We start from the raw sequence: 14,920 nt of genomic DNA, 5'->3' as shown, positions 1-14,920 counted from the left end.
AGCCCAACGCAAATGGAAACTGAGATGCAGGCGGAAAGCTGAACGAAAACAATAAAGGCGGCCACATGCAGCTGGCAACAGCACGAGACAACAACAACAACGACAACAAAGAAGCAACAGCAACAACGATGACAAAGTCGCACTAAGAGCTGCAGATTTTGGATGCTCTTCACAGAAAGCAAATAAGGAATTATAATTTTAAAACATTAAAAAAAGCGAATACAAAACTTGCATACAATAAACTAATTTTAGAGTTGATCAAAAATTACAAAAAAAAAAAAAAAAAAAAAAAAAAAAAAAAAAAAATGTTTTTGTTAATTCTTTGGAGAATAAACAAAGCAACAATGCTTGAAGTAAAATCGTTGAGAGGATAGATAAAGCCGGCACATTAACTAGCATAAATAGCATTTGGGAAGCAAAGTCTGCAGCATAAGCATGATTTGTTTATGTTTTTATATATATTCAGATATTAACATTCAAATATTCATAATTTATTAGTTTGAGAAACATTCACATCTTTTATGATGGCTCTTGAATGGCTTTTCTGCACAGTTATTTCATTAGTCGAAAGGAACGATTTCAATATAGTGGAAAGCGCCAAGAAATTCTTTGGTTCATTTCTCTGCTCGTTACTTCTGTAGGTTAGTAACAAATGCAGCATTTCTCGCGTATTTAATGCATTCTGCTTCGTTCTCCAGCGCTGCCTCCTTCCCCACCAGATCGCCGCGCTCTGACTTCCTCGCGTGCAGACGAGCGTACAGCAAAATAGTTCTAAATTTAATAGCTACACCTAAAAATGCAGCGACTGCAGCAACTGGGGCGGCGCTGGGGAACGCCGCTAGTCAGCAGTTTCAAGTGCACTTTGAATAGACAGTAACTCCCAGCAGCTCCCGAAAAAAAAAAATAAAATAACCTAATAAAAAGAACTCTAACTATACCACGCCCTGTGCCCCTTATTGTTGCCCCTTCACGCCTGGGTGGACGCACGGCGCGCCTTTTGTCTGCTTCGCTGTTGTTGTTGTTGTTGTTGTCGTTGGGGCAACTGAGCCGGGTAAACAACAAATTTCAAAAAAAGAAAAAAGAGATTGCCAAATGCATTTCTATCATGTTGCATGTGCGCATACATACGGCAAGAACTGTGCCAATGGCGAGGCGCAAGCGCAGCCAGCAGAAGATTCTTTTACGATGTTCCACTATGTGAGCCGACTTAGTGAGCTACAATAGTCTAATATCTTGCCAATGAGGAGCACTAAAAGGAAGAATCAGCTTGACAACAAAAGTTCAAGCTAGCACAGCCAAAGAATGGAGCAAACATCTAATGGTTACTCTATGTTGTATCTGTGTCCTACTGGATTATATGAAAAGTAAATCATATGCCTATAATCTGAGGGAATTGGAAGCATACCACGACCCACAGATTATCTCAATATGTTTACGAATTAAATAATAATAATAAGGGCGTATTGCTCAATTGGTCAAAGGGCTTTACTTGAGAGTCAGAATGTGGCCAAACTGAATGAAGAATGCAATCAAGCAGTGCACCAATATCAGAGTATATTTAGTGGCAATGCATACTAGCACAATATAATATAATTATTGTCCGGCGCCAATAAAGTCGTAAACAAACAATTGAAGTTTGAAAATATTGAAAAGAGGTCTCGTAGATTTCTTAAACACTGCTAAATATTTTCTCTTACCATGCCATCGATAACACGGTAATCGATTAGCCAATCGATAGCAGCATTATTCCGCTTCACTTCCGTTTTCAATTTTCAACTTTCAGCAACAATTTCGTACATGCTCATGCAGCTTGGCCCACTTCATTCTCCGTCAACTGCTGCTAGCCAACTCCATTGGCCCTAGAACTAACTGCCTCAGCTGTAATGGCTATCCCCAAAAATGCAGGGAGTAGGTTCAAGTTCACATCGAGTAGACAGCAACTCCCTGCAGTGCACACCAATAAAAGAAAGAAAGAAAAAATACCCCAAAAAAAGAAAAAACAAAAACAAACATGGAACAATTTGAAAACGAGCTACACCAAGCCTCTTCACGGCTGGGCGCACGCACGACGGGCCTTTTGTCTGCTTTGTTGTTGCTGTTGTTGGGTAAAATTACTAGAAGAGGGAAATGTTAGTTGTGCTTGTTGTCTGCGCATTTCAATTGCTTTCGCATTGTGCTGCCGCGTAATTGAAAACTTAAGCGGCGTGCGCCTCGAATGCGCCAATCAACAAGCGAGCAAGTGCAAAAGCCGGAGCCCCACATCCTGTATGTGCCTCCCACACATCCTGCCTGCCTGCCTGCCAGCCACGCCCACGCCTGCCGCAGTTTGTCGAACAGCATTTATTAGCCGCGAATATCTCTAATCGCATGCAATTTGTAGAGCCCACACACGGAACTTGTTAATTTTCACGTCATTTCGGCGCCAAAAGCAGCCACAGGTAACCACAGGGCGAACAGGTGAAAGGAGGGTGAAAGGAGGGCTCCGAGAACTTGCACTGCTCTTAATTGCTGCTTGTTTCTTGCATGTCGCGTAAACTTTTTGTGCACCCACTTACAGTAACGAGCGCCTCCCGAACTACAACTGGAGGGGTATATCAGCTGGCAGAATTGAGAATTACAATGCAAAAATTCATTCGTTTAAACTTTAAACTAGTAGGTGCACAAAGAGATAAAGGAAAAGTTCATAAGATATATAATAGGCATATTATATATCACATCAAATTTCTAGTACTCTAGAGTAGTAGTTCGATGCATTCGTCAGACATATAATTTGAAATAAAATAAAATTTGAAATTATTTTTGGATATCAAAATAACAATTCAAAAGATATAAAATATTATTTGTGTAAGAAAAATACTACAAATTGCCAGACTATATAGCACTTTTATGATCTAATGAATATTTTCTAAGGGGACGGCAGTTTTTGATCAATTATTAACATTTGCGACTCAGTGGGGGATAAATATTTCCATCTGTATATTCTGACATTTTTTAGAGCTCAAAGTTCAGAGATGAATTCGCCTTAAATCGCGCGACTCATACGCTAAACATGTCCATATTTCGTGATTTCTGGCGAAATTCTTATGCGTCAATAACAATTTTTTGAATGTCTCATCACAAATATCATTTATAGCATAACAATATAATAGTTTCTCATTTTGATATCGAACGTTGAAGATCATTCGGCAGTCGTTGGCATTAGAAAGCCAGCCGCGTTTCATGCAGGCAGCGTCGCGTGGCAAGAATTAATTGCCATGTAAATCAGGAGGGCAACAACAGAAATCAAAGCTGGCACGAACAGTGCAAAGTGAATTCTTTCCTTATTTTGTATTTATTTTATTTTGTAACGTGTTGAAAGTGGCGGATTTCGAGGCTCTGTTGGAAGTCGAACACGAAGATTGCATAGGCAGCGAGCAGTTGGAGCATTAGCATTGGCATTAGCATTAGTTGCTGGCCAATTCATCTGGTGGATAGGCTAAAAGAGAGATCTCTATCGCATAGTCCGGGCCTTATAGCGCGCTATAACGGTAAACGATGAAAAGTGCAATGCTGTTAGACGGACAACGCACAACAGCAATTCACAAGCAACAGCAACAGCAGCAACAACAACAACAGCAACAACAACAACAACAGCAACAACAACTTGTTTCAAGCCACGATTCACTTGGAATGGTCAAAGCTATGCAACAAGTGCCAGCAACTGGCCAAGCCAAGTCCAACTGGGACTGGGCCGGGTCGTACAAGAATATCTGTTGCCAATTTTGGCAATCTGCACTAAATTGCCCATTTAAGTGAACCTGACACGATCTCTCCTTCTCTCACTCTCTATCTGTCTGTCTATCTCTCTCTCTCTCTCTCTCTAATTGATTGCAATCAATCTGGTCAGATTTACACCTCTGCAGCACAGTTGACTCTAATCTGACTGCTTATGAGGCCAAGGCGCAATCCGAGCAACAAGCAAGGGCGTTAGCATCAGTGCAGAAACATTCGACATATTGTTTAGGCGGTAACAACATCATGTTGCTGCTGCTGTTGCTGTTGCTGCTGTTGCTGTTGTTGCTGTTGCTGCTGTTGATGACGCTGTGACGTGCCTCAAGTTACATTTCGTGTAACTTAATTCTTGCATTAAAATGCATTCATTAATAGCTGCCATCTGCCTACCCCTAGCTGTTTGTTGTTGTAGTTGCAGTTTTTACTTTAGCCGCAACCGCATAGAAAATTGAATAAACAAATATATAGAAAATGAAAAGTTTGTGGAAAAAGTCATGGAAAATATTTAGTACAGTCGACCTACAACAAAACAGTGAAAAACTTTCCCAGCAACATTGTTGCACAAGTTGTTTGTGGGGCAAACGTTTAAAGACAACTTTTGCAACTGCAAACTGCAACTTTTTCGACATTTTGATTCAATTGAATAAATTAAAAACTATGTATACGGTGTATACTGCAAATAGTATCAAATTTGTTTAGTTCATTTCAATAATTACTTTGTTACATAATCTTCAATTCGTTGCTGCTTAAGTGACCTACTCATAGAGACTACTGAACTTTACAGCTCAGACAATGGCCACACTCAGCCGTGCTATTAATAACTTAAAATTAATTAATCGATTCTGTCTGCGATGAAAACGAACAAAATATTTGATATTGTGAATTACAAATTAATCAAAAGCAGATTTAGTACTTTGCTGTCTGATGTCTAAAGGAATCTAAAGTAAATGACTTTAATAAACTTCTAGGTTTAATTAAGGAATTTTAATGCAATAGATTTTACAAGTGCAAAATAAAGAAGATTGAAAAAGATTTATTTATTTATTTATTATGAACTAGAGTTAATTTACAATTAAAAAACTTAAAACTTAAAAAATTAAGTATATTCAATTGGGAACAGGCTTGAGATTTACGAAAATACAATACATATTTAGTAGGTAATTACTGAGCTAAAAATATGAAAGTTAAGCTTTATATGCATTGAAAATATGTGAAAAATTTAAATGTTTATGTTTTAAATCATTTTTTTTTTAGAATTAAACAACTTATTTTCCAATCTCTTTACTCCATTTAGTGAACTAAATATAACTAGAATAGTTTTTATATTTATATTAAATTACTTAAATATTTTTTTCGTCTCAATACCTCATTAAAGGAGCTAAATATATAAAACTTAAATTTCAAATTTATGTGAAGGAAACAGATATTTAAATCAGGTAATCTGCTGTTAGACAGCCTCAATATTTTTTTTAGATTTAAGTTAAGTTACTTAAATATCAGGGCAATTGCAATACAATTTAGTGAAAGTTAAATTTCAAATTTCTATAAATATTTATATATGTGAAAGAATCAAATATCTCTAGCTGGCAATCTGCACGAAGGCAGCTTGAATCAGACTTTAGTTGCAATAAATATCTCAGTCAATCTCAGTCCTCCATTGGCCACGCCCATGTGCATAGCCGTGTGTACTGGCCAGAGATCGCGTACAGCCTTAAATTTGATAGGCAAACGTCAATTGCGCAACGATTAAAATCGAGATGTTTGCAGTGGCGCGTTGCAAGTGCCACAGCTGCCGCCTTGAGGCAACCTTTTTGGGATTAGCAGCGCGATCCGCTGACGAATCGAATTGTGCGCATTGTCCGTTTCTGGGCGCCCGGGCATGAGTCAGGCCGTCGATTGAACATGTGAGGCACTCAATCAGACTCAGCCTAAGACTCCGACTCTAAGACTCAGGCGTCGTAGTTTATCGATTCGCAGCATTTGCGATTGCGCAATGCGCAGAGCGTCTGATTGAGGAATTGGAAAATAGTTTCTTTTAATGAAGTCCAAATTGGAAAAGCTGAGCCCTGCCTAAGAATGAATTTGTTTATGACTTTTTGGTCGATGCGTTTTTCGGCTTCACTGCGTTTTAACGACGGTGGCATGAAGGAAGCGCCCACACCACACCACACCACGCGCCATGGCACCACTGCGTACCACTGCGACTTCAATACGAAGCAGTTTTTTTTTTTTTTTTTTTTTTGGCGGGTGGGTTAGACACGTTACGGTCCATTGGTTTGCCCCGTTCAGCAGTCGATTGCGATGGAACAGCATTTTTGGGCAATTCAAACAAATTGTTAATTGCTTTTGATTGCTGGGGCGGCACAGCCCACGCCTGCCCACGCCTCAAGAAGCGGGCAGCCGTCCAAAAACTTAACCAATCAATGAAATATTAGAACTGACGCGAACTTTCGCTCTTGAACCTCGTTGCAGATGAAATCGGACGCGTATGAGCTGCACAACTACGCCGACTCGGAGATGGAGCTGGACACAGATCAAGCTGAGCCACTGAGCGCGAAGGATTCACGTAAGCGGAAGGCAACCACTGCGGCAGGCAGTCGACGGGGCGAGAAGTACTCGCTGCGCCAGAAGAGACAGCGCCGCCTGCCCAGCGATCTGCCCGCCCCGATAGCCGCGCCCGCCCTAGAGCTGCAGCCTGCAGAGACCGTCTCCAGCACGGCCAAGGCCAAGAGCCCGGCCAAGACGAAAGCGCCTCCGCTCAGCAAGTATCGCCGGAAGACAGCCAACGCCAGGGAGCGCACGCGCATGCGGGAGATCAACATGGCGTTCGAGCACCTGCGACACTGTGTGCCGCAGTCCATTACGGGGGAGGATGCGGCCAACACCAACGAGAAGCTGACCAAGATAACGACGCTGCGGCTGGCCATGAAGTACATTGGCATGCTGACTGAGTCCCTGCAAGATCCCAGCTACGAGAGCGAGTTCCTAGTCGAGTGCCTGCGCGAGAGTGCCAGCCGGGAGGCGCACGTCAGCGTGGACACCGAGCCAGATCTGGAGTTGGACATTGAGCGGGAGCGGGTGCGGGAGCCAACGCCGCCAGCCAAGCCTAAAAAGCCAGCCAAGTCCAGCAAAAAGGCGCCTGCCAAGCGCCAGTGCAAGCAATCCAAGGCAGCTGCAGCAACAGCCACGCCCACAATGACAAATGCCAAAAACGTGCCCATTAGCTCGCCGGAATCGTGTTATGCATCCTCTTCCGTGGGCTCGCCCGCCTTTTGCGCAGCCGCCTCCTCGCCCAGCTCGGCCTACGCATCGCTCTCCTCAGCCGCCTCTAGCAGCAGCAGCAGCAGCAGCGGCAGTGTGCACGGCAGCGCAGCGCTGGATACGGACAGCCTGCTGGGCATGCAAGCGCTGGACGAGCTGAACACACTGCTGCTGGAGTCGGACAGCGACTCGCTGCACTGCCTCAACAGCTATCATCCTGAGCTGCTGGTATCCGCAGACGCCGCGCTGCCTTCCCGGGGCGACTTGCCCATATCGATGAACCTGACGCTGGAGAAGCCGGATGTGGAGCTGAGCTTGCGATTGCTGGACCACTCGACAGACTCCTTTGACTTTGCCAGCGATCAGCAGCCATCGGCCTGCATCAGCCCGTTGGCTGCTCTGGACGGCTTCCATCCATTCGCGGATCTGCTGCACGGCGAGTTCTCCGATATATTTCTGACGTGACAAGCGCAGCAGAGCGCTGCCTAGATTATTATTTAATTAATTAATTATTTACATATATGTACATCTGTAATTTGTTACTTGCTGCGTTTAAGTTTAACCTAGTTCTAAAAGCAAAGGCGCGTTTACCTAACCTCATTCAAGCAATAACCGCGGAATTCATCGTGTCATAGCAGGCAGGTAACTGCACATGCATGCTCATAGCAGACAGCCCATGTCCATATGTTTCTCTGATAACCAAATTAGCCACTTAAGCATTTCTCTAAAGCATTTTTTTTACACCCTATACACAACTTGAATACTGTAAATAAATCACAACATTTTGTTCACTGAAACATTATATTTCATTCAACAAATGTACACCGAACAAGCAACAACAGTACACATATACAGCACACAAAGTCCACAAATATACAAACACTGTGTACAAATTTCACGGTTTACACACTTGTTCTTTCCCTAAGATGACGAGGTACTATCCCGAAACTGACTTTCCGGAGGCATGGAAAATATTAAAGCCGTTTATGCTCAGCGACGACGCTCTGATAACCATCCGGAACTCAATGAGCCGTGAATTACTGAACGGTCTGGGCAAGGATACCCATAGTCGGTCCTCCATACCCAGTTGGCTGAGTTATGTCCAGCAGCTGCCGACGGGAGATGAACGAGGTCGTTTCCTTGCCTTAGAGATGTGGCCCTCGAACTGCCGCATTATGCTGGTCAAATTCAGCAGTGAGAATGACATCTACATGAGCTCCAAAAGCGTTATCATACCACATACGATAGCTGCATCTCGTGGTACTACGCTTTTTAATTTTTTAGCCCATAATATTGCAACATTTGTCAGAGCAAAAAAAGTTGAGAGGGATAATCTTCCAATGGGAATTGCGTTCGCATTCGACCTGAACAAGCTGTCGCTGGATGTGGGCATTCTGATCAGGTGGACTCAGGGGTACGGTGCTCAAAGCGCCATTGGCAAGAATGTGGTGCAGTTGCTGCGGAACGCCTTGGATGAGTTCAAGGATGTAAAAATAAACCTGAACTCGATTGTTAACATTTCCACCGGTTCCCTGATGGCACTCGCCTGGTCCTGTCCCGAATGTAGAATTGGCCTTATTGTTGGATTAGCCACAAATGCCGCCTATGTGGAGCATGTTGACGAGTGCGAAAGGTTTGAAGAGGATACAAAATACCCCCTGATGATCGTCAACACCGATTGGGGTAATTTTGGTTCTAACGGTCACTTGGACTTTGTGCGCACTGAGTTCGACAAGATAATTGATGATCAGTCGAACAATCCGGGAATGAAATATTATGACAAATGCATAAGTGCACTGAATTTAGGTGAACTAGTGCGCCTTATAGTTGTGCGTCTTATAGATATGGGAGTCATTTTTAAGGGTGCAAACATGCAGTCTATAGGAATTCGATGGAAAATGGAAATGAAGTCGATTTTGGCTATCGAGTCAGATCCACCAAATGTTTACACACAAGCTCAGAAGGTCATGGACAAATTCGGTATTCATAACTGCAATGAACGTGATTTGGCCACTTTACGCTTCATATGCAAGATAGTCGGCCTCCGCTCCGCCAAGCTGGTAGCTGCTGGCTTAGCCTGTCTGATCAATCGGATGAACTACCCCAAAATTACAATTGCGGTTGAAGGTGGTGTATATCGCTTGTATCCCACTTACCAGGAGAACCTTTATAAGTATACCTTAATGCTGACAAATCCCCAGAACAAATTTGAAATCATCGCCTCAGAAGACAGTCCAGGAGTGGGTGCTGCCATTGTGGCTGGTCTAGCATCAACATTATCATCCAAATAAGACGTTTTCATGTAAAATTTTTGATCCTGATATTGAATATTGAACTACTTAAATACATCCACATATTTAATAGCTATTAGAAATTGTGCGCTCTGACTTCAGCGATTCAAGTAATCAGAGCTATTAAAAAAGCTAACATACTGGACGTTTGGCCTCCGTCAGAGTAGTTAAGTTAGCTAAAATCCGTCCGTCCATTTATGTGCTCCTCACTAAATGCACTACTTCTAATTCTGAAATTAGTTCTTAATAAGAACCATAACTTTTAAAGATTAGGGAATAATACGCAAAAAGGGGCAGTTAAGTCATTAATTAACAGTAGATCTTTTCAGATTTACCATACTTTTTTTCAATCGTCAACGAGTACAACTAACTAATACGAAATTATCAATTTAAATAAACTTCAAAATATATTTGTATCGAAATTGTTTGTTTCATTCAACACTATAAAAAGGCAGACAATACAGCATAACTTTCCAGAATCAGAATCAAAATTTCCCGTAAATATTTTTTTGAATAAGATGGAAGTATATGATCCCGAAATAGACTTTCCAGAGGCGTGGAAATTATTACAGCCATTTATGCTCAACGACGAGACTCTGATATCCATCCGAAACTCAATGTCACGTGAATTACAGAACGGTCTGCTCAGAGACATGCACGCTCGATCCTCAATACCCTGTTTACTTAGTTACGTACAGCATTTGCCGACAGGGCACGAGCGAGGGCGTTTCCTTGCCCTGGAGATGTGGCCCACCAACTGCCGCATTATGCTGGTCAAGTTTAGCAGCGAAAAGGACATCTACATGAGCTCCAAGTGCGTCATAGTGCCCCATACGGTAGCCGCATCGCGGGGCACTACGCTCTTTAACTTTCTGGCCCATAACATAGCGATATTTGTGAGAGATAAAAAGGTTGAGAAAGATAATCTCCCAATGGGAATCGCGTTCGCTTTTGAGCTCAACAAGCTAGCCCTCGATGTGGGTATTTTGGTTAGATGGACCAAGGGCTATGGTGCTCAAGGCGCGGTGGGCAAAAACATTGTGAAGCTGCTGCAGAACGCGTTGGATGAGTACAAGGATATACGCATAAATTTGAATTCAATTGTCAACATTTCCGCCGGAACACTGATGGCGCTTGCCTGGTCGTATCCCAACTGTAAGATCGGCTTGATCGTAGGCACATCCACAAATGCCGCCTATGTGGAGCAGACTGATGCGTGCCAAATGTATGAAGGGAATACAAAACAACCCTTGATGATCATCAACACAGAGTGGAGAAACTTTGGAGCCAATGGCCATTTGGACTTCATACGCAATGAGTTCGACAAGTTAGTTGACGCAGTGTCCAACGAACCGGGCATGAAGTTTTATGAGAAGTGCATCAGCACGTTGTATTTGGGCGAGCTTGTGCGCCTCATAGTCGTGCGTCTAATGAAAATGGGAGTAATTTTTAAGGGTGCGAGCATGGACTACTTTGATATTCAGTGGAAAATGGAGATGAAATCGATTATGGCTATCGAATCGGATCCACCTAATGTTTATACAAGTGCGCAGTTAGTCATGGAAAAGTTTCGTATCCGAAATTGCAGCGAACGAGACTTAGCAACGTTACGGTTCATATGCCAGATAGTCAGCCTCCGGTCTGCCCAGTTGGTAGCCGCCGGCGTAGCCTGCCTGATCAATCGGATGAACTACCCTAACATTTCGATCGCTGTCGATGGAGGTGTATACCGCTTGTTTCCCACTTACCAGATACATCTTAACAAGTATACCTTAATGCTGACCAACCCACAGAACAAATTTAAGTATGTCATTTCAGAAGACAGCCCAGGGGTGGGTGCTGCTATCGTAGCTGGTCTAGCATCGAAAGTAAAAGTCATTGAAAATATTGATTAAATTCTGAATAAATTATTAAATGCTTTTAACATGCACAAGTACACTTAATATTTGATAAAAGTCATATATTATTTTGAAAGATGTTCTATTGCAAATGTTGCAAGTGGTGTCAGAGCAGTGAAGTGACGGTGCTGGCTGTGATTGGACCACCCCTACTCGGGCTTGTTTATAAATTCAATCAAGCAATTTTCATAAACACTTTTTGCTTTTTAATCAGTTTCAAATTGTAAATATATTACAAAATATTACTCAATCCAAAAAATGTTGTTCAATTGAAAAATTGAAAAATATATATATATTTATATATATAAAGAAGAAAATAAAAAAAATAAAAAATTCCAAAATTCACGTTTCTTCTCGAAGATGCAGAAATATGATCCTGAAACTGACTTTCCGGAGGCATGGAAAATATTAAAGCCGTTTATGCTCAGCGAGGACGCCCTTATGACCATCCGGAACTCAATGACGCGTGAATTACTGAACGGTCTGGGCAAGGATACCCATAGTCGGTCCTCCATACCCTGTTGGCTGAGTTATGTCCAGCAGCTGCCGACGGGAGATGAACGAGGTCGTTTCCTTGCCTTAGAGATGTGGCCCTCCAACTGCCGCATTATGCTGGTCAAATTCAGCAGCGAGAATGACGTCTATATGAGCTCTAAATGCGTTATCATACCACATACGATAGCCGCATCTCGGGGCACTACACTTTTTAATTTTTTAGCTCAGAATATTGCAATATTTGTCAGAGCTAAAAAAGTGGAAAAGGATAACTTGCCCATGGGAATTGCGTTCGCTTTCGACCTGAACCAGCTATCGCTGGATGTGGGCCTTCTGATCAGATGGACTCAGGGGTACGGTGCTCAAAGCGCCATTGGCAAGAATGTGGTACAGCTACTACGGAATGCCTTGGATGAGTACGAGGATGTAAAAATAAACCTAAACTCGATTGTTAACATTTCTACCGGTTCTCTGATGGCACTCGCCTGGTCTTGTCCCGATTGCAAAATGGGTCTTATAGTAGGATTAGTCACAAATGCCGCCTATGTGGAGCAGGCTGAAGCATGTGAAAGAATTGAAGAGGAGTCAAAGCAACCGCTGATGATCGTCAACACTGATTGGGGCAATTTTGGTTCCAACGGCCACTTAGACTTTGTGCGCAATGAGTTCGACAAGATTATTGATGCGAACTCCAACAATCCGGGCATGAAGTATTTTGAGAAATGCATCAGTACCCTGAATTTGGGTGAATTGGTGCGCCTCATAGTTGTGCGTCTAATAGATATGGGAGTCATTTTTAAAGGTGCGAGCATGGCCTATATCGGCATTGAATGGAAAATGGAAATGAAGTCAATTATGGATATCGAGTCAGATCCACCAAATGTTTACACACAAGCTCAGAAGGTCATGGACAAATTCGGTATTCATAACTGCAATGAACGTGATTTGGCCACATTACGATTCATATGCAAGATAGTTGGAATTCGCTCCGCCAAGCTGGTAGCTGCTGGCTTAGCCTGTCTGATCAATCGGATGAACTACCCCAAAATTACAATTGCTGTTGATGGTGGAGTATATCGACTGTATCCCACTTACCAAGAGAGTCTTAATAAGTATACCTTACTGCTGACCGATCCCCAAAATAAATTTGAGATCGTCAACTCAGATGATAGTCCAGGAGTGGGTGCTGCTATTGTTGCTGGTCTAACATCAACACTCAAACAGAAAAAAATAATCATCACGTAGCTTGTGTTTTTGTATAATTCTGATACACTTATTTAACTATTTCGATATAATACATTTTTTATAAAATAGCTAATTTTGCATTCTTTTCCTTTTAAAGTTGCCCTTGTTTTTTTCACGTCGGGATATAATTATGTTTGTATATTCATATGACAATCTAAGCACTCGGTAAAGAATTATGTATTTATATTTTGAAAAAGCTCAACAAATTCTACGTCTACGTCAAGCTCATAAGGCATCTGGGCGATGGCGATGGGTAAATTAGAGAAGAAGTTTCCAGAAGCTTACGAAATCTGTCGACAGTTCGAGCTAGATGAAGGGGCAATGAGAAAAATTGTTCAAGCTATGACCAATGAAATCTATATGGGTCTTGCAAAGGAGACACATTCGAGTGCTTCGATCAAGTGCTTCCAGACCTGCGTGCAAGACTTTCCCACTGGTAACGAAAGGGGAAGGTACCTAGCACTGGATCTTGGTGGGTCAAATTTTCGCGTACTATTGGCTAACTTAATTTCCGCAAAGGAAATTGATGTAATCAGCAAGACATATGCCATTAGCAAGGCAATTATGGAGGGCCCGGGAATAAAATTGTTTGATTTTCTTGCCGAGAGCATAGCCCAGTTTTGCAAGGAGCACAAAATAGAAAATGACAATTTGCCCCTTGGTTTCACATTTTCCTTTCCATGCAAACATATTGGTATTGATCAAGGAATTCTGGTTACTTGGACGAAAGGCTTCAAGTCTGAGGGAGTGGTTAACAAGAACGTTGTTGAAATGCTTCGAGAAGCCATCAGCCGTCGAGGCGACTTCAAAGTCGATATTGTCGCCATTCTCAACGATACGACGGGAACTTTGATGTCCTGCGCTTTTCAGAAGCAGAATTGCAAAATCGGAATGATTTTGGGCACGGGAACAAACGCCTGCTACGTGGAGAAAACGTCAAACGTGGAAATGTTTCCGGCATATCAGACCAGCACAAAACCCCATATGATCATCAACTGCGAGTGGGGCGCGTTTGGGGAGAATGGTGAGCTAGATTTTGTTCGCACTTCCTTCGATAAGGCAGTGGACAGGGAGTCCTTATATCCCACAAAACAGGTGTTCGAGAAGTGCATCTCTGGTAAGTATATGGGCGAGCTGGTGCGCCACATTGTAGTGGAGCTGATGGACAAGGGCGTCCTCTTCAAGGATGCAACGTCTCAGATTCTTCGTGAGAGGGAGAAGTTCGATACTCGCTTTTTAAGTGAAATCGAGTCCGACAAGCCGGGCCGAGTGCGCAACGCCTGCAAAGTGATGGATGAGCTAGGCGTCAGAGGAACTAGCGAGGAGGATTTACTCTGTCTGCGTCACATATGCCAAACGATATCCACACGATCCGCCAAGCTGGCAGCGTGTGGACTGGTCTCTTTGATCAAGAAAACAAAAGTCAAGGACATAGCAGTGGGCATTGATGGGAGTGTGTATTGCTTTCATCCGCATTATCATAGGCTGTTACTGGAAAACATGAAATTACTGTTGAAGGGCTCGGCAAAATTTGAGCTGAGTCTTTCCAAAGATGGCTCGGGTCGTGGTGCGGCTTTAACTGCTGCCGTCTACACTCGACGTCCACCGAATCCACCGAAAGCCTTGCCTCCAGAAAAACAATCAAGTTCGTGTCCTCTAAAAGCATCCGCACCAGCAGGCATGCCAACAGTGCGTCGCTTTATCCAGAAAGTTATTTGGACATTCAGGCACTTTTGATAATCCTCTCAAAGACTTGTTTCAAAAATATATCGACTTTTAAGTATTTTTATGACAGAACCATCGCAATAGGTATATACTTTGTAATACATCAGTGGAACCCATAAAATCGCACTTGATTTGTTTTTGTATTTAAGAATTACCTAACTAAAAAACTACTCGATACCCTAACGCCTCAACTTGTTCAAAATGCCTTACTCTTATAGTTTCATAGCAGCCAGT

The 14,920-nt window shown here is 42.6% G+C and overlaps 2 protein-coding genes and 3 pseudogenes across 3 annotated transcripts in view; all 5 read left to right on the top strand.

The window, feature by feature from the left end:
- Positions 1–7,829, top strand: part of tx (Helix-loop-helix protein delilah taxi) — a 31,360-nt gene extending 23,531 nt beyond the window's left edge. For both annotated transcript variants that reach the window (XM_089462592.1, XM_018019388.2), the window contains exon 2: positions 6,244–7,829. In XM_089462592.1, coding sequence (XP_089318718.1) covers positions 6,244–7,497 — 1,254 coding nt within the window. In that variant the 3' untranslated portion in view covers positions 7,498–7,829. The remainder of the gene's footprint in view (positions 1–6,243) is intronic.
- Positions 7,830–7,958: 129 nt separating this feature from the next.
- On the top strand, positions 7,959–9,406 carry LOC108621834 (hexokinase-like protein pseudogene; annotated as a pseudogene).
- A 135-nt stretch (positions 9,407–9,541) lies between these two features.
- Positions 9,542–11,506, top strand: LOC149270375 (hexokinase-like protein). Its single transcript, XM_089462590.1, has one exon. The coding sequence runs from the start codon at positions 9,842–9,844 to the stop codon at positions 11,216–11,218; it is 1,377 nt and encodes a 458-aa protein (XP_089318716.1). The 5' UTR covers positions 9,542–9,841; the 3' UTR covers positions 11,219–11,506.
- Positions 11,506–13,034, top strand: LOC149270374 (hexokinase-like protein pseudogene; annotated as a pseudogene).
- A 154-nt stretch (positions 13,035–13,188) lies between these two features.
- On the top strand, positions 13,189–14,869 carry LOC108620838 (hexokinase-2 pseudogene; annotated as a pseudogene).
- The last annotated feature ends 51 nt before the right edge of the window (positions 14,870–14,920 follow it).

This window comes from Drosophila arizonae, chromosome 2 (assembly GCF_054131065.1).
Source record: "Drosophila arizonae isolate 15081-1271.41 chromosome 2, UAZ_ARI_1.0, whole genome shotgun sequence".
In the NCBI taxonomy this organism is placed as follows: Eukaryota; Metazoa; Arthropoda; class Insecta; order Diptera; family Drosophilidae; genus Drosophila; species Drosophila arizonae.
The sequence above is the reverse complement of the archived record's forward strand: the minus strand, read 5'-3'. Positions and strand labels throughout refer to the sequence as shown.

Bases quoted from the DNA above. Each gene is read 5' to 3' on its own strand.
- LOC149270375 (XM_089462590.1), top strand. From the start codon at position 9,842: ATGGAAGTATATGATCCCGAAATAGACTTTCCAGAGGCGTGGAAATTA.